The following is a 26,312-nucleotide window of genomic DNA, read 5'->3' as shown; positions in this document are numbered from 1 at the left end:
CTGACAAAGGTGGAGTCGGCTCTCTGTGCCCTTTGTCTTCCTGTCATTCCAGCCTTCCCCGGGGGGCCAGTGCTGCAGCTGCCATTCAGCCCAGCTCCCAACCCCCTCCTCCGCCTCCCCCAGCTCTCTGCCAGCCAGTGCCAGAGGTAGACCTGGTGTGTGGTTGCTAAGGAGAATTGGCTGGGTCACTTCCTGCTGGTCTCAATACCCTCCGTCACAAAGCATGCTCCCAGCAAGCTTGGACATGTTCTCCTTTTAAAAGGAACAAGGCGAGAAACACCCAGCTTCCTACAGAATTTTTCAGTTGTTGAAACAGGGTCTCGTGAAATCCAGGTTGACACTGAGCTTGCTATGTAGCTAGGGATGATCTTGAGCTCTGGATCCCTCTGCTTCCAAGCAGAGGGATAAAAGGCATGCCCCAGCCCCAGCTGCTGGACAGTGCTGGGCATCAAACTCAGGGCTTTGTGTAGCCAGGCCAGCCCTCTGCCAACCAAGGCACCGCCTCAGCCCTGGCAAGCCTGCTCTTCTTTTTTAAGGTTTATTATTTTTATTACGTTTTTTGTCAAGTGTGTGCAGGTGTCTGAGAGGGCTTTGGATCCCCAGAGCTGGAGTTCCAAGCTGTTGTGAGATACCCAGTGCAGTTCTGGGAAATGAACTCAGATCTCTGAAGGAGCAGCAATAGCTCGCAACCACCAAGACAGGCCCACAAACTCGTTTTTAAGTAAACCTTTCTTTTCTCTTCTCTTGCCTTCTTCCTTGAGGCAGGGTCTCTATGCAACTCAGACAGGCCTTGGACTCAAAATCCTTGCTCCTGCTTCAGCATCTGGAGCCCAAGGGTCCTTCCTTGCAGTTCATGACTGTGACCTTCTGAGAGAGGAACAACCGTGAATCCTGAAGATAGCCAAAGATGCCCCCTCAGTGTGGATCTACCCTTTTCTTTTCTCATAATTACACTGAGGATCCATGTTTTTTTCCTTTTTAATTTTTTTCTTTCTTTTTAAAAAATGTGCATTGGTGTTCTGCCTGCCTATATGTCAGTGTGAGGGTGTCTGGTCCATTGGAACTTGAGTTACAGACAGTTGTGAGCTGCCATGTGGGTGCTTGGAATTGAACCTGGGTCTTCTGGAAGAGGAGTCAATGCTTTTAATCTCTGAGCCATCTCTCCAGTCCGTCTTTTAAAATTTTTTTCAAAACAAGGTTTCTCTGTGTAGCCCTGGCTGTCCTGGAACTCACTCTGTAGACCAGATTGGCCTCAGACTCACAGAGATCCGCCTGCCTCTGCCTCCCGAGTGCTGGGATTAAAGGCGTGCGCCACTTTTGTTCTTTTATTCTGGTGCAGAATGGAATCCAGGGATCGATTGTGTGCATTATGCAAACCATCTGCCAAACACCACAACCCCAGCCCCTCACTGGGAGATTCTAGGCAAGCATCCTACCACTTAGCTACATCCCTAACCTCAGATTTGTCTAATCTAGAATCTCCCTGGAAGAGAGATGCAACAAAACAGGTTGGGGGAAACTTCTTCAGTCGAATGAAATTATAGAACAAATGAGTCATCAGAAACCTCACCCTTCTATTCCCAGGTGGTTGATCTGAGGTGGGGTGTCCCGAACACACAGGCCACTGACCACTTGACCACAGAACTCTGCTTAGAAGAACTTGAACGCTGCCAGAAAACATCCATAGGACCAGCTTTTGTGGTGAGTGTGTCAGGGTAGGTGGAGGTGCCCTCATTCTGTCTGCCATCACAGGAATGCTACCCAAACAGAGGAGTGGGAGAAGTGGGTGGCATTTTAGCAAACATCCCAATCCCCATAAACCGGTCATGACAGACATAACTAATCAGTAACAGTACTCATGTGCTCTTCAGAAATAGCTGGAAGCCAGACATTAGTAATCAAATGCAGCAGTAAGTGATTGGGAGAGTATAACACTGACTCGGGAGGGTGTCTCTTGGGCCGTTCTGAAATTCCCTCACTCTTCCCACCTGGTCCACTTTACATCTGTGAAACTTTGGGATTCTGGAAAACAAGAGAGGAAGTAGAAACCCACATCCTTTCTCCGCCTCCATGTTTCTGTTGGTCTGGAACACACACCTGTACCTCCTCTGTCACCAAAATAATCCCCAAGCTGGGAGATAGCCAGGCCTGTATTTCCAGCACCCAGGAGGTGGGGCAGGAAGATCAGAAGTTCAAGGTTATCCTTGGCTACCAAGTTGCAGACCCTGTCTCCAAAAGTGACAATTAAAAAAGAAAAGCAAGCTGGGTGGTGGTGGCGCACGCCTTTAATCTCAGCACTTGGGAGGCAGAGGCAGGTGTAGCTCTGTAAGTTCGAGGACAGCCTGGTCTACAGAGTGAGATCCAGGACAGGCTCCAAAACTACACAAAGAAACCCTGTCGCAAAAAAACCAAACCAAAACAACAGCAACAACAACAAAATCCCAACCCCTCTCCCCACCCCCAGAAGAAACCCAAAAAGAAAAACAAACAAACAAAAACAACAAAAACCAAGCTGGGAATACCCAGCACTCAGGAGGCAGAGGCAGGCAGATCTCTATGAGTTTGAGGCCAGCCTGGTCTACAGAGCGAGATCCAAGTCAGCCAGGGATACATAGAGAGACCCTGTTTTGAAACAAACAAAGCAAAACTGTAAGGATTCTGTCCTTAATTACGTCACCAGCCTGCGACGGTGTCCCAGCCTAAAAAGCGGGTTGCCCTCTGTGCGTTCTCTTCCTTTCCGCACTCTCTCTTTCTGTTCTCTTCCCTCCGCACAGTCTCTCTGTTTCTCTGTTTCTTTCTGCCGTTGCCAGCACAGCCCGAGGACAATCCCCAGGGTGTCTGTCACAAAGAATATTATTCTTCAAGACAAAATTCTATCTACACAGCTTCACCTCTGTTCTCATACTTAGCTCCTCCCTGTCCCCTCTCCTCCTGTCCTCTCATAGTCCTATCTGAGTCCTTTCCATCTCGTTCTCATCTTCTCTTCATTCCTATCTCCATCTTTGTTCCTTTCTCCTTCCTGTGACCCATTTCCCCACCCATACCATCAGCAATACTCTGCCCGGCCACTTTCTGGGAGGATGGGGTGAGTCTGCTCAGTAGCTAGGAAACCCGCATCATAGCTTGAATGCACCTGGTGAGACAAAAAGCCCTTTGGTTGAGCTAATTGTTGGAGGGGGAGTCTGAGGTACCATTTGGCCTGAGGTAGAAAGGAGGGTCTGAGCTTAATTTGTACAAGATACAAAGCTACTATCTAATGCCAGCCTTGTCCTCCTGGCGTAGATGGTGTCTCTGCATAGATATTTACCTTAATTCAGGAGACCAGCAGGTGGTCTGAAATGCTTATTCTGTCTGCCATTTGTCTTTGGATGTTTGAGAGGTAACTCAGATAAAATACACTGTTAGAAGTTCTTTTTTTTTTTTTTTAGATTTATTTATTTATTATGTTACAGTGTTCTGTCTGAATGTATCCCTGCAGGTCAGAAGAAGGAGCTAGATCTCATTACAGATGGTTGTGAGCCACCATGTGGGTGCTAGGAATTGAACTCAGGTCCTCTGGAAGAACAGCCAGTGTTCTTAACCTCTGAGCCATCTCTCCAGCCCTGTTAGAAGTTCTTAGAAGAAGCTAAGAAAGCTACCACCGCATACAAGAAAATCATTGCAGGAACCAGCTAAAATGTATTTAAGAGCTAATATCACCAAGACTCCTTGAGGCTTGGCTTTTTCCTCTGGAAGAGCCCTGCTTCTTCCAGGTATTGGCTTTTGCTATAGTCAGCTGAATTCCTGCTTCATGTTTCTGCGGCCTGTGGCGGTCATGCCGTGTCTACAGCCTTCTTCCCGTGCCCCCCCCCTCCCCGTAATGCTCCTGAGCCTTTTGTGCTGATGGAGATGTCCCATTTAGAGCCCATGAGTTGGAGGCCAGCCTGGGCCAGGGCTGAGGCACACCTCTGCCAATGTGGGAACATTTTGTTGTTGTTTGCTTTTTTATTTTTGTTTTTTCCAGACAGGGTTTCTCTGTGTAGCCCTGGCTGTCCTGGATCTCACTCTATAGACCAGGCTGGCCTCCAACTCACAGAGATCCGCTTGCCTCTGCCTCCCGAGTGCTGGGATTAAAGGTGTGCACTACAGTGCCTGGTCATGGGTTAACTTTTAACTTCAGTGCCTCTGGTGTCTTCAAACTGTGTCCTGTCCTTCTCTTTGTACTCAACTACCAGGATGTTTTAATTATTATTGCTTTAAAGTCTTTTCTCAGGCTGGGAGAACGCTCAGTGTGTCAGGTGTCTGGTGTACAGGCAGGAGCACCCGAGTTCAAATCCTGAGCACCCAGAGGGCAAAGATGGGTGGATCCCTGGAACTCACTGAGCAGCCAGTCAGTGAGCTCAGGTTCCTGGAGAGACTGTGTCTCAAAAAATAAAGTGTGGACTGGAGAGGTGGCTAAGCAGTACTGCGTGCCTGCTGTAATCACAGAAGACCCAGCACCTGTAAGGGCCCGAGAATTGCTGAAAACCTCAGACCCAAATAGTACATGAAAGCAGCATTGATTCCAGCCTATGGGGGGGCGGGTATCTACCATTTGTACAAAATGTTCCCTGAAAGGGGCACGCAGGTCCCTTTTAAGCTCAGCTAGGGAAATCTAGGAAAAGCGAGGTCATCTCAAACAAAATTGATTAGGCAGGCTGTGGCTACATTAGTACATTTTTAATTGGCTGTGGTTATAGTTTTACCTTTTGGGGGTATACTTGGGCAAGGCAGGGTACGTTTTAGGGAGATTACAGGAACTGTCCTTTTAGGTCACTGCCTTGAGGTACTGTGGGCTGGCTCAGGCCTGGTACGTACTGTCTCCCTCATCTCTGGGTACCTGCTGTCTCCCTCATCTCTGGGTACCTGCTGTCTCCCTCATCTCTGGGTACTTCTATCTCCCTCATCTCTGGGTACCTGCTGTCTCCCTCATCTCTGGGTACCTGCTGTCTCCCTCATCTCTGGGTACCTGCTGTCTCCCTCATCTCTGGGTACCTGCTGTCCCCCTCATCTCTGGGTTCCTGCTGTCTCCCACACATGTAAATAAACTTTAAAAAAAAATTAATAAGTTAGAGAGAGGACTAGAAGTCATATTGTGTGTACCTTTGGCCTCCACATGCACAGACCACATATGTATGTACACACACACACACACACACACACACACATGATGAAAATGCTCTCTTCCTCTAACTCCCCTTCTCAGTTATTTTTCCATGCTCCTAAGTTTCATTTCCCAAAGATCTGACAATCGTGTTGAGTTTGCAAAGGATAACTGGGTTTCGTTTTTTCCCTTTTGAGGAGGGGTCTCAGGTAGCTCAGGATGGCCTCGAACTCACTATGAAGCTGAAACTAGTCATTGACCCAATTCTCCAGCCTCCATGTTCAGTGCAGGGATGGTGGGCCTGTGCCACCAGCCAGTCCAGTTCTGGACATTTATTTATTTATGGGAGTGGAGCACAGGCCTTGGTGCGCATGTGGAGGTCAGAGGGCAACCTGCAGTAATGAATTCTCCGCAGGTGCCTGCCCTGAGGAGATTTCTACCAGGGTCCAGAACAGATGCTACAAGCCGCTGGGTTACTCATCCGAGGGAAACCAAGTGAATCTAAGCACACAGAGCTCTTTAGTCCATTCATTTCGTTCTTCTAAATCAACTCTAGCTGCACAGCTTCTTTTCTGTGCTCATACTTAGCTCCTCTCTGTCCTTCTGCTGCTCCCTCACTGTTCTACCTAGTTCTTTCCATGTTCTTATCTTTGTTCCCCCAAACACACACACACACACACACACACACACACACACACACACACACACACACACACACACATCCATTCATTAACAACTTGGTAGTAAAAACTACAAAATGCACTTTCAGGGACAAGTATTCTGGTAAGAGTCACACTTGGCGAAGACTCCTCAGCTTCACTGGTGACTGACAGCAGCTGTAGGTTGTAAAGTTCTGGCCATCTCTTAAAGGGAGAGCTACATGGGTTACAAGGGAAGACGTTAAACCTATGAGAGATTTAAGGAAAAGGCAAAGAATATGTGTGCTATTTTATGTGATTAATAATATCCAGACATGGGCGGTGGTGGCGCACGCCTTTAATCCCAGCACTCGGGAGGCAGAGGCAGGCGGATCTCTGTGAGTTTGAGGACAGCCCGGTCTACAGAGTGAGTTCCAGGAAAGGCTCCAAAGCTACACAGAGAAACCCTGTCTTGGAAAAACCTAAATAAACAAACAAACAAACAAACAAACAAATAAATTCAGGCGTGGTTCATCAGTTAACAGTCTTTTTCTGTTAGTCACCTGAATCTCAGGACTTACCTATACATAATTAGTCTACTGAGCCTAAAATCTTGCATTAAAAACTGGTGTAGAAATAAATACAAAGTGTTAATTGTTTTTTTAATCAGAGGGGGAGGTGCCGGTGGAGGAAGCTTAGGGCAACATAGGTGCTGTTGATCTCCTGAAGGACTGAGCCAGACACCTGCTCTATCACTTCTGGTTCACTATAATTCTTCTGAAGGGTTTTGATCTAACAAGGCTGGGCACCTGCAGTTCCACTCTGTGAAAGTTCTACGAGGACACTTTGGCCAATATTTACCTTGTCAGTGGCTAAGGATGGAGAACTAGACCTCTAAGCATCTACAGTCCACATGGAACAATAGATCTAGCATAAAGCATATTTTAGTAGGTTTCTATTCATAAAAAAATGTACAGTTAAATAAGAAACCATCTTCTAGACTATCTATAATTATGTGTGTCCATAAGATTGAGAGGCAGTCGTGAGATTACATGTACACATTACATGGAAATGCATGGTAAATGGGGAGAATCATGGCTGTTATTACACAAGAAGTTTACAAGAGACAGCCAGTTCATTCAAAAGGCAGTAATTCCATAATGCCTTGTGTGATGCTTTCCTCTAGCAGAACCCTTAGTTCTGATAGGTGGACCTTCTGAACTCTAGCTGTCACTGCTGTATGCTCCAGTAGTCTTTTGCTACCAGTAGCTCTATGGGTGACTATGGAGGTCCAGCCCCTTGATAGTCCCTTCCCAGGGTCCCAGAAGAATCTACAACCAGCTGATAATTTAATCTTTGATGAAAAGAAATGAATCTATGTACACGAAACTCCTTAGTCCATACACTTTGTTATTCTGTGACAGTTCTCTCTCTACACAGCTTATACTCTGCTCTCATGCCTAGCTCCTTTCTTGCCTGATTTCTCTCTACCTTTATCTGCTGTCCTCTCTAAGTTCTATCTTAATTCTCTCACCTCAGTTCTGCCCCATCTAGGTTCTCATCCATCTTGTTCTTTCCCATATCAGTTCCTCTCCCATCTCCTTTCTCATCTTGTTCTTCCCCGTCTGGCTCTTCCTCATCTTCCATCTCGTTCCTCTTGTCCTCTCTTCTTGCCCTTCAATCCAGTTCTTCCCATCTAGTCTGTTCCTCTCCAGTTCTTACCCATCTTCTAGTTCTTCCATTCTCTTTTCTCTTTTCTGTCTCATCCTCAAGTCCGCTCTTCAAAATCCTCCTCTCTCTCCTACCTCGCAATTCTCCTTATTCTCTCCATTCTCCCCAAATCTTTCAGGAATCCAGTTATAATGCCAAGCAATAGCAATAGCAATCCTCTGGCAGAGCAAGGTCACCAGGCTTGAGTTCTTACAGGGTCATAAAGACAGATAAGAATTTTCCTCAGATAGGTGAGACAGTTGATTGGCTTGATCAGTTTGGGAGGCAACTAGGCAGTGGGACCAAGTCCTGTGCTCATTGCATGAGTTGGCTGTTTGAAACCTGGAACTTATGCAGGGACAATTGGCTCAGTCTGGAAGGAAGGGACTGGACCTCCCTGGACTGAGTCTACCAAGTTGATCACAGTCCTCGGGGGAGGACTTGTCCTGGAGGAGGTGGGAATGGAGGGTGGGCTGGGGGTAAGGGGAGGGGCTGGGAGGGGGGAGAATAGGGGAACCCATGGCTGATATGAGGAACTGAATGGTATTGAAAATTAAAAAAATATATATATATTAAAAAAAAAAAGAATTTTCCTCAGGCAGTGACCACCAGGCTTTCTTTTATAACCCAAAAGGTGAGTGGTAAAGGAGGAGGTCAACTGAGAGCTAATGACCGGTTAGTATATCAAAAGGGGGATCTATGTGCTCAGTCTGCATTCCTAGAAGTGGTTAGGTAAGAAGTTAGGGGTCTATTTAGTAAGGTTGTATAAGAAAGGAGGGTCTCACCCTAAATAGCAAAAGAAATAAAGCTATCAGCCTGACCTAGGAGACAGGTGTTGTTTCGTTTGGCCTTGGATGCTTGATAGGCATTTTAGATAAATATGCTGTTAGGAGTTCTTGGAAGCACGCATAGCATGACAAGAAAATCACTGTAGGAACCAGCTAATATACATACAAAAGCTAAAATATCACGGAGACTCCTTGAGCGATGGCTTGACCTTTGGAGAAGTCCTTGACTTCTCTAAGCGATGGCTTTTGTGAAAGTGGCTGAATTCCATCATTTCCCTGTGGCTCACAGCACAGCTCTCAACATTGCAGGGGCCGCTTCCCTGCCTCCACCCTCCACCATCTGAGTTCTAGGGACTGAACTCAGGCTGTCTGGCTCCGTGGCAAATGCCTTTACCCACTGAGCCGTCTTGCCAGCCCTGTAAAAATGTTTTCTAAATGGGTAGGAGGAAATATCCCCAAGTACAAAAATAAACAAGCCACCCACAAATTAAAATTTTCAGAGAGAAAGGACTAGGAGATGCCACAGGGGAACTGACCCTCAGTCCACACAGCAGGCTGGGAAAAGCACGAGATGGCTCCCGCTGCATGGGGAAGGACCGTCCCCCGGCCTCCTCTACATCCAAGCCAGCAGTCCTGGGACCTTCTCCCCTACAGCATCACCCTGGTTTGTCTCCAGAGACTGCCTGTCACTGTCACTCTTGTTAGGGGGACTTTCCACGAAATCAGACCACACTGGTGCCCTGGAGAGATGGTTCTGTGGTAAATAACTCATTAGCAAGCCACAGGTTCCCCATGCACCTCATTTAGAGGTTGCATCTCTTGGGGCTCCAGCTGCTCCTAGGACCTTCCTTGCTCTGTGGCTGCAGCCCCAAACCTCCCTCTGCAGCAGGCTGGACCCTGTCCCTGTGAGCCTGCAGGGACCCTGGAGGAGCTGCCTGACATTCTGTCACCAAGATTCCTGAACAGGATGTGTGGCCTGGGCCTTTCTGCTGCTCAGAAGGCTGAGGCCAGAGCTAGCCTGGGCAACATTGGAGCCCTGACTCAAAACACCAGAAACTTACCTGTTTCCCTCACATGTGCCCATGCATGGACCCACACACGCACGCGCACACACACACATCACGTGTACATACACACTTGAATGCACGGGTGCATGTGTGCACATATACACACAATTACTCAATTACTACTCAATTACGACTTCTGGGTGTTCTTCTTCCTCCTCCCTTCCTGTGCATCCTTTTTCCTTCTCCCCCTCTCCTCCCCTCCCCCTTCCCTCCCCCCCTTCCTCATCCCTCCCCTTCCTCACTCCTCCCCCTCCATCCTGTAGCTGTTGCCGAGCTTCACTCTTCTGAGATACGTCTTCCTTTGCTGCCCATGTTGGCCTAGAACTCACGCTCCTCCTGCCTCAGCCCCCTCCCGTCTGTCTCCCTGCCAGGCTCTCCTGGGCGACCAGTATGGCCCCTGCCTGGTTCCCCAACGGATCGAGGAGAAAGAGTGGGAAGCGCTAAGGGCCCAGCTAACCTCCAGGCCTCGGGATCTGGAGCTGGTGGCCAGGCATTTCCGGAGGGACGACAACGCCATCCCCCCCACCTACGTGCTGCAGCCTCCGGGCTCTGTGGAGGCCCCAGGGCCCGAGGAGGCCACCTTGACCTCTGTCCTGCGAGGCGGAGCTCAGGAGGCCTGGAGGCTGGGCCTCATCAGCCAGGAGCAATGGAAGTGTTACAATCGATCAGGTGAGGCCCAGGGAACCCCAGGGGTCCGTGTGACATCCAAGACAACACACATCACCCAGGACCTCAGACACACGTGTGTCATCTCAGTGTCAAACCTGCTTGGCTTCCCGGAGATTGCACAGCCCTAGCCAAACCAGTGTCAGCTTCTGGGACCCTTCTCCTGGCCCTGGCTCTGCCCTCCTGGCTCCCAGAGTGACCACCATCCCCATTTGCCGGGGACTGAGGGTGTCCAAGAATGCATTCATTTTTTTATATGCATTTATTTATTGGCTGGAGAGTGTGTGCCAGCTGTGGAGACATGTGGAGGTCAGAAGACAATTTGCAGGAGTCAAACCCAGGTTATAAAGCTCAGCCACAAGGGCCTTTACATGCTGATGCATCTCACTGATCCTAGAATGCTGTGTGTGTGTGTGTGTGTGTGTGTGTGTGTGTGTGTGTGTGTGTGTGTGTGTGGAAGGTGCACTTGTGGGGGTGTGCACACATGTGACCTGAGCTTGTCAGGTGTCTCCCGATTGTGCATTGAGGCCGAGTCTCTCACTGAACCCCAGTTCGTAGATGAAGCCAGTGTCGGTAGCCAGCTTGCTCCAGAGTCCCTGTCTTGTTTCCAGTGTGCTAGGTGACAGTCAGTTATCACCCTACCGAGCTTTCCTGTGAGCACTGAGGATATGAACTGTGTCCTCGCTAATAGATGGCAAACTCTTCACCCACTGACCATTGTCCCAGCCTCCTGGGGGCTTTTTCTTTTTTCTTTTTTTTTGGACAGGATCTCATGTAGCCCAGGCCAGCCCTGAACCTGTTATGTAGCCAAGGATGACTTTGAGCTCCTGATCTCCTGCCTCTGCCTCCAGAGTATTGAGACACAGCTGTACATCATCACACCGGGGGTATGTGGTGCTGGGGGTGGATCCCAAGGCTTCCTGCACACTGGGCAAGCCCAGAAATGTATATAAATAGTTTTGCTGTACATGCAGCAAGACTCATAATTCAACTTAACATTGGTGCATTGCAATTAACTAGAGTTCAGACAATACCAGGTCCTTCCATCCCAGCTTTTTTTAGTCTTCCATTTTGAGGCAGAGTCTTAGTCACCCAAGCTGGCCTTGAACCTGTGATCTTCCTGCGTCAGCCTCCCGAGTGACTGAGGTAACAGGCCTGTGACTTCATGCCTGCCTTAAGGGGACATTGGGTGACTCTTGTCCTTGACTGGAATGCAGTGTCTCCAAGGGCCTGGCTCTCCCATCTGTGGAGAGCTGGGAGCCTTCACTGAACCCAGAGAGGCTTCAAAAATAACTCCTCAGGTCTGGCTGCTGCTAAAAAACAAGAGCCTCCTGAGACAAGTCAGTTCAGGCTTCTAGAAAATAAGAGTCCAGGGGTGTTGCTGGGGAATGACTCGGCAGCATAGCACTGACTGCTCTTCTAGAGGACCCGAGTTCAGTTCTTTTCTGCGCCCCCAGACTCCGTACTCACAGGCACAAACCCACACATATGCACATAATTAATAACAAAGACAAGCCGGGCGGTGGCGGTGCATGCCTTTAATCCCAGCACTCAGGAGACAGAGGCAGGAGGATCTCTGTGAGTTCGAGGCTAGTCTGGTCTACAGAGCGAGTTCCAGACGGTCAAGGCTACATAGAGATAAATCATGAAAAGATAAAAGAGTCCTGAGCCAGCTGCAGCACACCCCAGCACGGGGGCCGGCCAGCTGCAGCACACCCCGGCATGGGGGCCGGCCAGCTGCAGCACACCCCAGCACGGGGGCCGGCCAGCTGCAGCACACCCCAGCACGGGGATCGGCCAGCTGTGGTAACGGTGCCAAGCCTGGCCCACAGCTTGTGTTTGAACTACAGTTTCATTGACACTCTCAGGCACATTCATCTGGGTATCATCTGTTGCATTCTTGCTACGATGTCAGAACTGTCCGATTGTGACAGATTCATCTTCTTTGGCCCTTTCTGGGTGAGGTGCCAAGCTTGTTCCCAGACAGCAGCTGCCACTTCTACCCAGCTGGTCAGTAAAGACTCCACTCTGTAATTATCCTTTCTCCTTCCTCTCTGCCTTCACATCCACCTTGTCCCCATCACTGGGAGGACAGTCTCATTCACTTATCACCTGTTTCCAGGTGACCCTCGATGCCGAGTCCCTGTGTGGTGGACCACGGAGGCCAATACATGCAGGAGCTGGGTGTTTGTTGATTGACTGTTCGAGGGAGACCCTGTAAGCAGATACACTGAGGTGACACTCACAGAGCTGAAATTCCCGTTTGTAAAGCAAACAGTTTAATACTCACCATGCTGTGTGGTGCCACCTTGGTCTAGTTCCAGAACATTCTATCACCTTAGCAGGAGGCTGTTTCCCTAGCCCAGCTGCAGAAGTCCATTCATCTGCTTGCTGTCTATGCACGAGCCTGTTCTGGACATTTCTTATCAACAGAATCACACACTGTCTGGTTTTATTATTTATTTATTTATTTATTTATTTATTTATTTATTTATTTATTTATTTATTTATTCTTCTGAGGCAGAGTCTCCTTGTGTAGTCCAGGCTGACTTAGAACTTTGTATGCTGAGCCAATGAGATGGCTCTGGAGGTAAAGGTGCTGGCCACCAAGTCTGGTGACCCGGTTCAATCCCGGTGACCCACATGGTAGAGGGGGAGAACGGACTCCCACCCGTCCCAACTGCAGTCTTTTGGGTTGCGTGTGTGAATGTGCACGTCTGTGTGGGTGCGTGGAGCCCAGAGCAGGACATCAACCTTGCCCTTGGTCAACTCTCACCTGACTCCTTCAAGACAAAGTCTCTCCTGGACCCTGAAGCTCACAGTTAGGGTAGGCTGGCTGGCCATCAAGATCCTGGCATGACTCCAGAGAGGCTGGCCTCTGGTCTCCACAGGCATGATGTGTAAATACCCTTCCCACCCCCACACACAAGTGCGTATCCCACGCGGGCTTCTGCAAGCTGCCCCATGTGAATGTCCCATTTGTTGGCCTTGACATGTCTGGAACCTGTCTCCCCAAAGCCCCTCACAGGCCTCGGCGACCCTGATGACCCCTCCTGTTCTGTTTTGCAGTCATTGAGTGGGAGATCGAGCAAGGCCTCCTGAGCTCAGCACAAGGGGACCAGGGAGCGACCATCTTCCTGAGAGATGTACAGGACCTCAGTAAACACATTTTGGACGATTGTTCTCTGAAGATGGTGGATCGGCTGGCGGATGGCTGCCTGGACACCGGAGCCCAGACTCTTCTCAGTGGCCTTAAGGAACGAATACTGGAAACCCAGCCTGGAGCCCTAAAGTCCCACCGCCTGCCCTGGAGCCGCGACCTGGTCAATCCCAAGAACAAGGCTCATGCCCGCTACCTGAAGGAGCTGAGTGAGCAGTTCGTGGCCAGGACCAACCATCAGGTCCTGGAGCAACTTCGAGAGCTGGAGTCAGCCAGACAGGAGCTGGGCTGGCTCTACCAGGAGATCCGCCACCACCTCTGGCGCAGTACAGAGTCCACCAGGATCTTCTGTGGCCACCAGGAGCTCCTGGCCCAGCTGGGGCAGCGGCTCAGACAGGATGACAGCCGGCCCCATACTCCGCTGGTTCTCTTCGGTCCACCGGGCATCGGGAAGACGTCCCTCATGTGCAAGCTAGCCGAGCAGGTACCAAGGCTCCTTGGCCACAAGACGGTGGCCGTCCTGAGGCTGCTGGGGACATCAAAGATGAGCCTGGATGCCCGAAGCCTCCTCAGGAGCGTGTCCTTTCAGGTGTGCTTGGCCTATGGCCTGCCACTGCCCCCAACCCAGGTCCTGGAGGTCCACGCCAGGGTGGGCCACTTCTTCCACACCCTCCTCCACACTGTGTCTTGGAGGAACTTTGAGTCTCTGGTGCTGCTCCTGGACTCCGTTGATGATCTAGATTCCACACGCCATTCTCGGAGGGTCTCCTGGCTCCCCCTCAGGTGTCCCCCAAAGGTGCATCTCATCCTCTCTACATGCTCAAGCCAGCAGGTGTTGCACACCCTGCAGCAGACCCTCAAGGACCCCAGCGCCTACTGGGAGGTGAAGGCCCTGTCTGGATGTCAAGGACAGGAGTACATCCAGCTGCTGCTGGCTGCAGAAAGGAGGACGCTGAGCCCGGCTCAGAGGGATGTCCTCTGGGCCAGCCTCCCAGAGTGCGGCCACCCAGGGCGGCTAAGGCTGGCCTTTGAGGAGGCCCGGAAGTGGGCCTCCTTCACTGTGCCAGTGCCCTTGGCCACCACAGCTGAGGAAGCCACTCACCAGCTCTGCATCCGCCTGGAGGAGACCCACGGGCAGCTGCTGGTGGCCCACGTGCTGGGCTACATTGTGTCTTCCAGGTAAGTGACCTCCCCTCCCCGCCTCCCTCCCTCCTTCCCTCCTTCCTTCCCTCCCTCCTTCCTTCCCTCCCTCTCTCCTTTTCTCCCTCCCTCTCTCCCTCCCTCCCTCCCTCCCTCCCTCTCTCCCTCTCTCCTTCCTTCCCTCCCTCCCTCCCTCTTTCCCTCCCTCCCTCCTTCCCTCCTTCCTTTCCTCCCTCTCTCCCTCCTTCCCTCCTTCCCTCCCTCCCTCCCTCCTTCCCCCCTTCCCTCTCTTCCTCCCTCTCTCCCTCCCTCCCTCCCTTTGTGTTGGTTGGCTGCATGTGTGTGGCATGCAGAGCCAGAGGAAGATGAGGTGTTCTGTTTGACTCTCAGCATTATTCCCCGGAGCCAGTGAGCCCAGCCGGGGTACAGCCACCCTGCCTCTCACATGGATGTTGCAGATCCCCGCTGGGGCAGGTAGCCACGGGCAGCCTCTCTTCCCTCCTTTCTGCAGGGATTTGGACAGAACCAGGGCTCTGTGGAGGTCAGGCACGTGCTGTAGGGCTGAACCTCAGCCATCACGTCCGTCTTACATCGCTCTGGCTAAGGTTGCAAACTGTCTGTTGGACGAGAAGAGAGAGTGGCATGCTTGTTTATTCTGGTTTCAGCCGGCACTTGTACGATGCTGGTGGCCAGTCTGTTGCATGTAGCGGTTACCACCTCATGCCTGTGGTGGCTGGCTTGGACTGCCTTGACATGCAGAGTCGCTTGAGAGGAAGCATTGTCTGGATCTGGTTGACCTGTGTGTGTGTGTCTGTGTCTGTATGCACAGGCACACTCAGGCACATGCATGTGTTTGTGTGTGTGTATATGTCTCTGTGCCTGTGTGTGTCTGTGTGAGTGTGTATGTCTCTGTATGTGCATGTGTGTCCCTCTGTGTGTGTATTTGTGTGTGTGTGTGTAGTGTGTGTGCGTGTCTGTTTGTGCACGTCTCTGTGCCTGTGTGTATGCCTGTATGCATGGGTGTGTGCATGTCTGTGTGTATCTCTGTGTGTGCATGCACATGTGTGTGTTCATGTCTCTGTGCATGTGTGTGCAAGTATGTCTCTGTATGCGTATATCTGTGTGTGCTCACATGATGTGTGTGTGTGTGTGTGCATGCCTGTTCATGTGTGTGCATGCCTCTGTGCTTGTGTGTGTTGCCTTGATTGTTTGCTGAGGTGGGAGGACCCACCCGGAGCCCAGCAGCAGTGTCCCCGGGCTGAGCCTGGACTGTGTGGGAGGGGGGCAGCCAGCTGGGGGTGAGCAGGGGGCTCAGGTGCACTCGGTCCTCTGTGCCGGTGACTGGCTGTCTGTGACTAGCCCTCTGCAGCTCCTGTGCCTGTGGCTTCTGCCAGGGTGCCCTGGGGCTGTCTGCCTGCCAGCTTCTCCCTCCCTGTGGCCAGGATGTGTTATTACAAGGGCTGTCAATCATCATGACCTCTGCCTCTGTCTGGAGATGATCGTGCGATTATTTTACCCCTGGTGTTGGAGCTCTGTTGCATTGCTTCGTTATATTTTCTGGTCTCTCTCTCCCTCCCTCCCCCTCTCTCCATTGCTCATTCTCCTTGCCTCTGTCTTTCCGTTATCTATCACCATCACATTCTATCTCTATTATCTATCATCTATTCCATCAGTTACCTGTCATCGACATGTGCCGTGTTCCAGGCTGTCTTAGCCATCGCGCTCTCTCTCATCTTTCTGTTTACTGTGTATCTAACATCTGTTATGTCTATCTGTGGGTCCATCACCCATGAGCACACACTGTCCCCGAGCTGTCTGAGTATCCCCATGAGCATCATTTCTTTTCCTCGTCAGTATTCCATCAAGCTGCTAAGGACAGTCTGAAACCCAAACCAGGACAATCGTAAACCTCGAGAAATCAGTCACAAGGACGTTAATACACAGCTCACAATGAGTGTGCACGTGCACACGGGTGGGGGGACAGGACTGTGGTGTCATTCTTCAGGCAAGGTATGTCTTTCTTTCTTCCTTCCTTCCTTCCTTCCTTCCTTCCTTCCTTCCTTCCTTCCTTCCTTCCTTCCTTCCTTCCTTCCTTTCTTTCTTTCTTTCTTTCTTTCTTTCTTTCTTTCTTTCTTTCTTCTTTCTGTTTTGGAGACACAGACTCTTGCAGGCCTTGGGTTCACCAAGCAGGTGCGGCTGGCCAAGGAGCCAGGCACCCGCCGGTCTCTGCTTCCCCGGCGCTGGCATGCTGCCGTGAGCAGTGTGTTTTCGTCACTGGGGATGTAGCCCAGGTCCTCACGCTTTATTCAGTGAGCTACACTCCAGCCCCACACTCACAATGGACCCACTGTCTGCACAGAGCCCTGCCAGCTGCTCCCTCTCCTGCCCCCACGCAGGGTCGTGTCGGGGGCTGTATGAGTGAGAGTGTGTCCCAGATTCCTCACACGTGGCAGGCAGGCAGCACAGGGGACACCAGAAGCTGTTTTAACCCTCAGGGCCTCCCCACTGCCTTTCTTTTACCAGCCAGGCTCCTCCTCCCAAAGGTGACCCAAGCTCCCACATCAGCGTGGGGGACCAGGCATGGGGGACACACCCCACTCAACATAGAGTCCTAAAAGGTCTTCAGTGTCTTAGTCCGTTCCTGCTGCTATGACAAAGCACCCCAGGCTGGGTCTCAGCAATAAGAGAAACGGGCAGTCACTTCTCTGTAGAGGTTACGATCCACACCCAGGACTCAACCAAAAACTTAGAAAGTGCTTCTGCCGAAGCTCACCAGGTGGAGTACTTGAGGCTCAGTAGCAGATGGAGTACTTAGAGCTCCATTGGTGGAGTGCTTGTAGCTCAGTGGGCAGAGTGCTTGTAGTTTAGTTCGTGGAGTGCTTGTTGCTCAGTGGGCAGGGTGCTTGTAGTTTAGTTCGTGGAGTGCTTGTCGCTCAGTGGGCAGGGTGCTTGTAGTTTAGTTGGTCGAGCATTTGTCTAGCATACATGGAGGCCTGGATTCCATCCAGCACCATATAAACCAGATGTGATGGTGCACATCTGTCATCCCAGCACTTGGGAGGTGGAGGCAGGGGGATCAGGAGTTCAGAGTTATACTTGGATACATAGTGAGATTGAAGCTAGCCTGGGCTACATGAGACGTTGTCTCAGAATAAAAAAAATACATAAATAAATAATAGATAGATAGATAGATAGATAGATAGATAGATAGATAGATAGATAAACAGGCTGGAGAGATGGCTAAGGGGTTAAGAGCACATGCTTCTCTTACAGAGGACCTGGGTTTGGTCCCTGTATTTTGCAGCTCACACCTATCTGTAATTCTAGTTCCAGGGTATCTGATGCCCTCTTCTGGCCTCTGTGGCCACCAGGCAAGTGTGTGATGCACATAAACTCATGCAGGCAAACACACACACACGCATCAAATAAATAAACAGACTGTGTGTGCCCACACCAAGTGCAGGGGGTGGGCTTTCTCTTTCACGGAGTGAGGACTGGGGTCTGCTTGTGAGCTCAGGTTCTCCACAGATACTAAACAATTCCACAGCGGGGCTCCGGCAGCCGACTCTAGGTCTCCCGGTGTCCTGTGGACAGGCTGGAGGGATCTAGATGCTGCAATGGCTGAGTTCTGGTGAGGGCCTTTTCCACTCCACAGTAAACCGACATTCTGTAGATGTCTCACATGGAGATAAAAGCAGAACAGTCTCTGGGGGCTGTCTTTATTTATTTGGTGTGTGAGGCGCCATCTCTGGTGCTGAGACTTTTTCATTCTTGGACTGTGCCCTTTCGGGTCTTTATCGATAGAAATTAAAAATGGCAGTCATCAGTCCAGCTTTGGGGTGTGTGTGCATGTGTGTGCATGCATGCATGGTTGTGTGAGAGTGCATGTGTGTGAGTTCACATATGTGTGTATGAACGTGTGTATGTGTGAAACAAATCCACTCACCAACATGAATAGATGAGGCCCTGGAGGCTGAGGCGGCTCAGTTGGGAACGCGCTCACACAAACATGAAGAGCAGTGTTCGGATCCCTAGACTCACAGAAATGCGGGTGGGCGTGGTAGCCCACCTGTGGTTGGAAGTCGTGGATGGGATCCCCAGAGCAAGCTGGCTGACAAGACTAGCCACACTGGTGAGCTCTGGGTTTGACTGACAGAGCCCGTCTCAGTGAATAAGGTGGACAAGCCACTGAGGATGAATTCTGTCAGCGACCCTGAGCTCCCACATGCAGGCCTACACATGTGCACACCATACACACGTGCCTTCCTCCCCCCGCCCCCCACAACATACACGTGCACGTGAAGAATGAGGAAAAGTAAAATCAAATAACTCAGGGTGCCAGGCACGACAGTGCCTACCTGTCACCCCAGCACCTGGGAAGCTAAGATAGGAGGTTGGGGAGTTCTGGGCCAGCCTGGGCTACAGAGCAAAACCTTGTCTCAAACAACAGTAAACAAACGAGAAGAACAAGAGCGTCATTCCATCACGAAGCTGGGGGAACCGCCTTCCAGCTGGTTCCAGGGATGTACCCTAGAATGCAGATTGAACCCCAGACCCCACGGGGGCTGATTGTCTGCATGAGACACCGTGGGGACAACAGTGCTCCAAGTTTGCGTGGAAGAAACCAAGTTGTTACTGAAATTGGAAGGTTCTGTGGATTTGCCTCTCTGAACGCCGGCGAGTCTGCTGCCCTCCCTCGGCCCCTGAGAACATCGGCTAGCCCAGAGCTTCGGGGGACCTGTGAGCTCATGAGCTGGGGGCCAGGCACTGTTCTCCTGGTTTGTTGTTCCAATACCCAAATTCAGGAAGACAGAAACTAACTGGTGCTTTTAGGGGAGAGGCTCACACCGGTAGGGAGGGTGGCAGGCGGCCCCTGAAGGGCGATCCAGGCACCTCCACGAGAACATGCCTTGTTCACATGGTGAAGCGCAGGATGGTGGAAAAAGATGTGCTCACAAGGCGGAGCTGACTCAAAGAAAGAGGTCCCTGGACTGGAGAGACGGCTCAATGGTTAAGAGCACTGGCTGCTCAGACCAGCACCCAGCTTCTGTTCCCAGCACCCGAGTCCTCAAGGCCACATGGACTCCAGCGCCAAGGAACCCGACGCCCTCTTCTGGTGCTCGAGGGTACTGCGCTCACATACTCACTCCTCTAGTGGCTGATCTTGGTGGTCACTCCGACACACCCCAGCAGAGGGAACCCCAGGGGAAGAATTGCCCTGTCCAAGTGACCCGTGGGCAAGTCTGTGGAGCATTTTCTTAATTCCTGATTGAGAGGAAGTGACCCAGCCCACTGTGGGTGGTGCCAGCTCTGGGCTTCTGGTACCTGCCTTGAGCTCCTGCCCTGGTTCCCGGGGATGAACCGTGATCTGTAAACAAACATTTTCCTCTCTGAGTTGCGTTTCTTTTCCTTTATGTTTTTTAGATAAGGTCTCACTCTGTAGCCTTGGCTGGTCTAGAACTTGTTCTGGAGACCGGGCTGGCCTTGAACTCACAGAGATCCGCCTGCCTCTGGCGCCCGAGTGCTGGGATTAAAGGTGTGCGCCACCGTGTCTCACTACTCCCCAAGTTGCTTTTGGTCAGTGCTTTATCACAAGCCAAAGCAGTCTAAGACACCCACACATGGAACTCAGAATAAAATAAATCTGTAAAAGAAAAAATGAGATCCTCACTGCAGAACATTCAGCCCTGGGGGAGTCGTGACAGAGTCTGTAGGTACTGTCACTTACAGGGCAAGAGCTGTCCTTGGCATCCCTAAGTGGGCCGGGAGCTCTGCTCAGTAGTCTAGAGTAAGACGATAGTCAGTGCACCCTAGAGAGATACATGCACATACATGTAACATATAACTCCATGCAATTCACAAGCAGAGATGACACAGTAATTTTTTTTCAAGACAGGGTTCCTCTGTAGCTTTGGAGCCTGTCCTGGACTAGCTCTGTAGACCAGGCTGGTCTTGAACTCACAGAGATCTGCCTGGCTCTGCCTCCCGAGTGCTGGGATTATAGGCGTGTGCCACCACTGCCTGGCTTTTTTTTTTTTTTTAATTTATTTAATGTGCATTGGTGTGAAGGTATCAGATCCCCTGGAACTGAAGTTACAGACAGTTGTGAGCTGATATATGGGTGCTGGGAATTGAACTCAGGACCTCTGGAAGAGCAGTTAGTGCTCTTAACCACTGAGCCATCTCTCCAATCCTGACACAGTAATTATGTGGCTGGTATGAATTTATCAGTGATTTTCATGTAGCAGGATAGTATAATGTGAGCAATATAAAAATATTAATATGGCATAATGTGGGAACATAACTGACATTATATTGATATCATAGTAATATACTCAACACACTATATTCCTAATATAATATTATATTTAACATATTATGTTGGTAATACTATTATAGAACTAATCCAACTATTAATATATTAATATAGTACAACAAATTTTAGGGTTGTTAAAAGATATTTATGTATTTATTATGTATACAGTGTTCTGTCTGCACGTATGCCGGATATCATTACGGGTGGCTGTGAGCCACCATGTGGTTGTTGGGAACTGAACTCAGGACCAGCTAGTGCTCTAAACCACTGAGCCATCTCTCCAGCCTCAAATTGTAGGTTTTTTGAGACAGGATGTCATTATGTAGCCCTGGTTGGCCTGGAGCTCACTTTGTAGACCAGGCTGGCCTTGAACTCACAGAGATCCACCTGCTTCTACTTACAGGAGTCAGTTCTCTCTTTCCACCATGTGGGTCCCAGAGATTGAACTAGACTGTTAGCATTGGCAACTGATGCCTTTTGCCCTCTGAGCCACATTCTCAGCCCAATACAGTAAGTTCTACAATCTATGCCTGACACGGACATCATATAATGAACACATGTGTTCTGTGCATACTAAATGTATATGTCCATCTATGTCAGCGTTAGCCTTTTTATTATTTATTTTTATTTATTTTTTGACATATGGTCCTTCTACATAGCCCTGTCTGTCCTGGAACTTGCTGCATAGATCAGGCTGGCCTTGAACTCACAGAGATCTGTCTACCTGTGCCTCCCAAGTGCTGGGATTAAAGACATGTGCCACCACACCCTGCTCTAAAATATTTATTCATGTAGGCGTGCCCATGTCTGTGTGCCTCACTGCAGGTCAGATCCCCAGGAGCTGGAGGTGCAGGTAGTTGTGAGCAGCCTGACTTGCAAACTTGAACTCCATCCCTTCTGATAGGCTCTTCACCACTGAGCCATCTCTCCAGCCTGGTCTGGTTTTTGTTTGTTTGTTTGTTTTGGTTTTTCAAGACAGGGTTTCTCTGTGCAGCTTTGCACCTTTCCTGAAACTCGCTTTGGAGACCAGGCTGGTCTCGAACTCACAGAGATCGGCCTGGCTTTGGCTCCTGAGTGCTGGGATTAAAGGCGTGTGCCACCACCGCCTGGCTGGTTTTGGTTTGTTAAGACAGGGTTCTCTGTGTAGTGCTGGCTGTCCTGGAACTCTCTCTCTGTAGAGCAGGCTGTCCTTGAATTCAGAGATCTGCCTGCTTTTGCCTCCTGAGTGCTGGGATAAAGGTGAGTTCCACCAATGCCCTGCTCTTTATCCCTTTTGAAAACATTTTAAGACAGACTCTCTTGTAGCCCAGGCTGTCCTGGAACTCACTATGTAGCCAAGGAAGACCTGGAGCGCCAGATCCTCCTGCCTGCACTTCCCTGTGCTGGGATGACAGAGGCGTGTCACCATGCCCGACTGACATGCCCTCACCCCACCCCGAGCCTGGAGAGTGGCCTGTGCAGACCCTGTGTGTGAAAGGGGGCCATCTGCAGTGGTCCGTGCTGGAGGGTCCCTGTCAGAAGTTTGCACACATGGTCCCTGCGCATCCTCATCACAGGGCTGTCACAGTGTGCTGTGCCCCCTCGCTCCACAGGTACGGTCTCTCAGAGGCGGAGCTGAAGGATGTGTTGTCTTTGGATGATGAGGTCCTGCAGGTCGTGTACCGGGACTGGACACCGCCTAGCAAGGAGCTCCTGCGCTTCCCGCCCCTGCTGTGGGTGCGGCTCCGCCGGGACCTGGGACACTGCTTGACCAGGAGGCCCGTGGATGGTTGCACGCTGCTGGCCATCGCGCACAGGTAGGCCCTGAGAAGGGACACTTTCTTTGTGGGACCCTGAGAGCAAAGGCTCCCAAGCAAATCCTTGACTTCCTTTTTTGGGGTATTCAGGCAATCTAGCACAAACCAGTCCTAGTGTAAACTATACATACCTAATTTGTCTGTTTTGTGTGTTTGAGTGTTGTGTGAGGTGCTATGGGATTCTAGGCAGGCCTCCACCCCTGAGCCACGCCCCCAGCCCCTCACTGGGGGATTCTAGGCGGGGCTCCACCCCTGAGCCACGCCCCCAGCCCCTCACTGGGGGATTCTAGGCAGGGGCTCCACCCTTGAGCCACGCCCCCAGCCCCTCACTGGGAATTCTAGGCGAGGGCTCCACCCTGACCACACTCCAAGCCTTTTTTTCATTGTGTGTGTGTGTGTGTGTGTGTGTGTGTGTGTGATATGCATTTGTCTGTGGTGCCCTCACCTATGTGTGCATTTATGAAGGACAGACGTTGACCTCAGGTTTGACTTCTGTCACCTCGTATTTGGAGAGAGGGTCTCTCACTGGACCTAAGATCACCGGTTCAGCCATACTGGCTGTACCACAAGCCTCCTAGACTCCTGCTGTTTCTGCTTCCTCTCGAGCGCTGGGATTGCAAGTGCTTCCCGCCTCACCAGGCTTTCACGTGTGTGGGCTGGGGTGTGAACCCAGATCTTCACGCTTGCAGAGTGAGCACTTTATCCACTAAGCCGTCTTCCCAGCCTCTTTTCCTTTTTGATTTGCTGTGATGTCTTGTTAAGTTGCCCGGGCTGGTCTTGAGCTCCCAGTTCAGCCCAGCCACGCTCGGCTTCAGCTTGTGACCCTCCTGCCTCTGAGGAGATACAGTGACAGTCTTGTGCCACCTGCCACACCAGATCAAAGGCTCTTTTTTACATTTACTTATTATGTATGCATGTAGGTGTGTGTGTGTGGAGGTCAGAGGACAACCTGTGGGAGCCAGTTCTCTCCTCCTGCGATGTAAGAGGCAGGGATTGAACTCCGACCACGAGGCTTGGTGGCAACCACCTCTGTCTACTGCGCCATCTCATTGCCCTCGGAAGCAAAACTTTCTATGTACCTTTTTTTTTTTTTCCGAGACAAGGTTTCCCTATGTAGTTTTGGTGCCTGTCCTGGAACTCACTCTGTAGACCAGGCTGGCCTCGAACTCACAGAGATCCGCCTGCCTCTGCCTTCCGAGTGCTGGGATTAAAGGTGTGTGCCACCACTGCCCAGGCAGAGGCAAAACTTTTTAAGGGAAAAAAGAGAAATAAAAAAGCAGGGCCATTTCAGAGAGCAGTGTTAAGTGACAACAGGACATGGAGTGGACAGACAGACAGCCTCTGCATTTGCACTGCCCCCTGGGCCACCAGCCTGTGCCCTTTCTCCACAGACAGCTGTCCAAGGTGATCCGGGTTCGATACCTGTCTGGGCCTGAGAGATCCAAGAGACACGGTGTGCTAGCTGAATTCTTCTCTGGAGCCTGGAGCCAGGGCACCAAGAAACTCATCACCTTGCCCCTCGTGGGGAAGCCCCTAAACCTGGACCGCAAGGTGAGGCCACCTGCCACTCCATTCCCAGAGCATCCCCTGACATAGCTGTCCTTGTCCTTCTCTCCCACTCAAAACACCCTCCAAAGTCACTTCAGGCCTCTTCCACAGCTTCGAGGTGCTCCTTCAGCCCCAGAATGTCATTCTGGGGTCAGGGTCAGGAATCACGGTGGGTGTGTGCACTAAGTGTTTATGGGGTGCAGCCCTCTTGCCATTGATGAGGTTAAAATCAAAATGTCAATCAGCACCGGGACTTGTTGAAGACTTTCCACATCCCACACTGTCAGCTGCTCAGCTGGGAAGGTACAGCCTCCCGCTGTCCACAGGCGTCTCCTTGGCTGCGCCTGAGGACAGAGCTGTGACTCTTCTTTACATGAAGACTTGCATCTGAATATTTGAACCCACATAAAAAGCCAGGCACTGGAGAAATGGCTCAGCAGTTAAGAGCACGCTGCTGCAGCCCAGCTGTGGTGGCGCAGGCCTTTAATCCCAGCACTCAGGAGGCAGAGGCAGGAGGATGTCTGAGGCCAGCCTGGGCTACAGAGTGAGTTCCAGGACAGCCAAGGCTGTATAGTGAGACCCTGTCTCCAACAAAACAAAAAGCCTGTGGGGGGGAATTCGGTGGCTGTTTGGGGCTAGATGTCCAGTCTGTCTACCACAGTTGATGTGGTTCATTGTGAGCCTGTCTCAAAAAGTCACATGGAGCACAACTGAGGAAGAGTTGTAATATCTACCTCTGCCCTGTGCATGCACACACACACACACACACACACACACACACACACACACACACACACGGGTGCGTGTGATTACCGGGACACACACAGTAGAGACCAAAGAGAAGAATCCCCCCCCCCCCCCGTCAGCCTCGCATGCAATTCCACCTGGTCCTTTTCCACATGTGCCTTGGCGTCCATAGCTTGGACACCGTTCTGTGCCTGGCAATGCCACTGTTCTGACGTGTTTTACCAGACTCTTATTCATCCTCCGAGGCCCAGCTCCAATGTCCCACCTTCAGCAGAACTTTCCCGTTTCCCTGCCATGCCTCATCCTTGAAATGCTCAAGCCCCGGTCCCTCCATCTGGCCCAGCCCGGCTGTGGGGTGGTGGGTAGCTCTGTTGGCCACTATATTCCCGTCCCCTCAGCACCATCTGGTGCCAGCTTGGCCAGTATTTGTGGAGTGAAGGAAAGTACTTGAGTTCAAGCCCAAGCTCATCCCCTCCCTCCCCACCTCCACCAGGTGGCCCCACAACCACTGTGGTTCTCAGGCACAGTCGCCAACCGGAGGAAGCTGACAGAACTGCCCTTCCATCTGCTGCACGCGGGCCGCATGGAGGAGCTGAAGCAGGAGGTGCTGGGTAAGGGTTGCCATGAGGGCCATAGATGTCCCCTACACACCCATCCACTCATCCATCCATCTATCTGTCCATCCATCCACCCATCCATCCACCCACCCATCCATCCATCCACCCACTCACCCATCCATCCATCCATCCATCCATCCATCCATCCATCCATCCATCCATCCACCCATCCACCCACCCACCCATCCATCCATCCATCCATCCACCCATCCATCCACCCATCCATCCATCCATCCATCCATCCACCCACCCACCCACCCATCCATCCATCCATCCATCCACCCATCCATCCACCCACCCATCCATCCATCCACCCACTCACCCACCCATCCATCCATCCATCCATCCATCCACCCATCCATCCATCCATCCATCCATCCATCCATCCATCCATCCATCCATCCACCCACCCACCCATCCATCCACCTATCCATTCATCCATCTATCCATCCACCAACCCATCGATCCATCCATCCACCCCCCACACCCTACCCCCACACATATATGCATACATATATACATACCTGTGTAGCTAGAATGTTTTTGGTCCTGCCTGGCCCACAGTCAGGACAAATTTCTCTCACCCACCAGTCCCGCAGCTGCTCAGACCCAACCGAGGAAACATACAGAGACTTATATTGTTTACAAACTGTATGGCCATGGCAGGCTTCTTGCTATCTAGTTCTTCTATCTTTTTTTTTTTTTTTTTTTTTTTTTGGTTTTTCGAGACAGGGTTTCTCTGTGTAGCTTTGCGCCTTTCCTGGAACTCACTTGGTAGCCCAGGCTGGCCTCGAACTCACAGAGATCCGCCTGGCTCTGCCTCCCAAGTGCTGCGATTAAAGGCGTGTGCCACCACTGCCTGGCTAGTTCTTCTATCTTAAATTAACCCATTTCTATTAATCTATAAGTTGCCATATGGCTTGTGGCTTACTGGTATCTTAACGTCTGCTTCTCATTGTGGTGGCTGGCAGCATCTCTCTGACTCAACCTTCCACTT

General features: G+C 51.0%; 1 protein-coding gene across 4 annotated transcripts in view; it reads left to right on the top strand.

The window, feature by feature from the left end:
• Positions 1 to 26,312, top strand: part of Nwd1 (NACHT and WD repeat domain containing 1) — a 78,036-nt gene that overhangs the window by 10,847 nt on the left and 40,877 nt on the right. For all 4 annotated transcript variants that reach the window (XM_076553224.1, XM_076553225.1, XM_076553226.1 and 1 more), the window contains 6 exons: positions 1,585 to 1,701; positions 9,697 to 9,994; positions 13,061 to 14,330; positions 22,200 to 22,403; positions 23,795 to 23,954; positions 25,192 to 25,309. In XM_076553224.1, coding sequence (XP_076409339.1) covers positions 1,585 to 1,701; positions 9,697 to 9,994; positions 13,061 to 14,330; positions 22,200 to 22,403; positions 23,795 to 23,954; positions 25,192 to 25,309 — 2,167 coding nt within the window. The remainder of the gene's footprint in view (positions 1 to 1,584; positions 1,702 to 9,696; positions 9,995 to 13,060; positions 14,331 to 22,199; positions 22,404 to 23,794; positions 23,955 to 25,191; positions 25,310 to 26,312) is intronic.

The sequence above is a fragment of the Peromyscus maniculatus genome, chromosome 17 (assembly GCF_049852395.1).
Source record: "Peromyscus maniculatus bairdii isolate BWxNUB_F1_BW_parent chromosome 17, HU_Pman_BW_mat_3.1, whole genome shotgun sequence".
Classification (NCBI taxonomy): Eukaryota; Metazoa; Chordata; class Mammalia; order Rodentia; family Cricetidae; genus Peromyscus; species Peromyscus maniculatus.
Note: the sequence above shows the minus strand (reverse complement) of the source record. Positions and strands in the feature narration are given on the sequence as shown.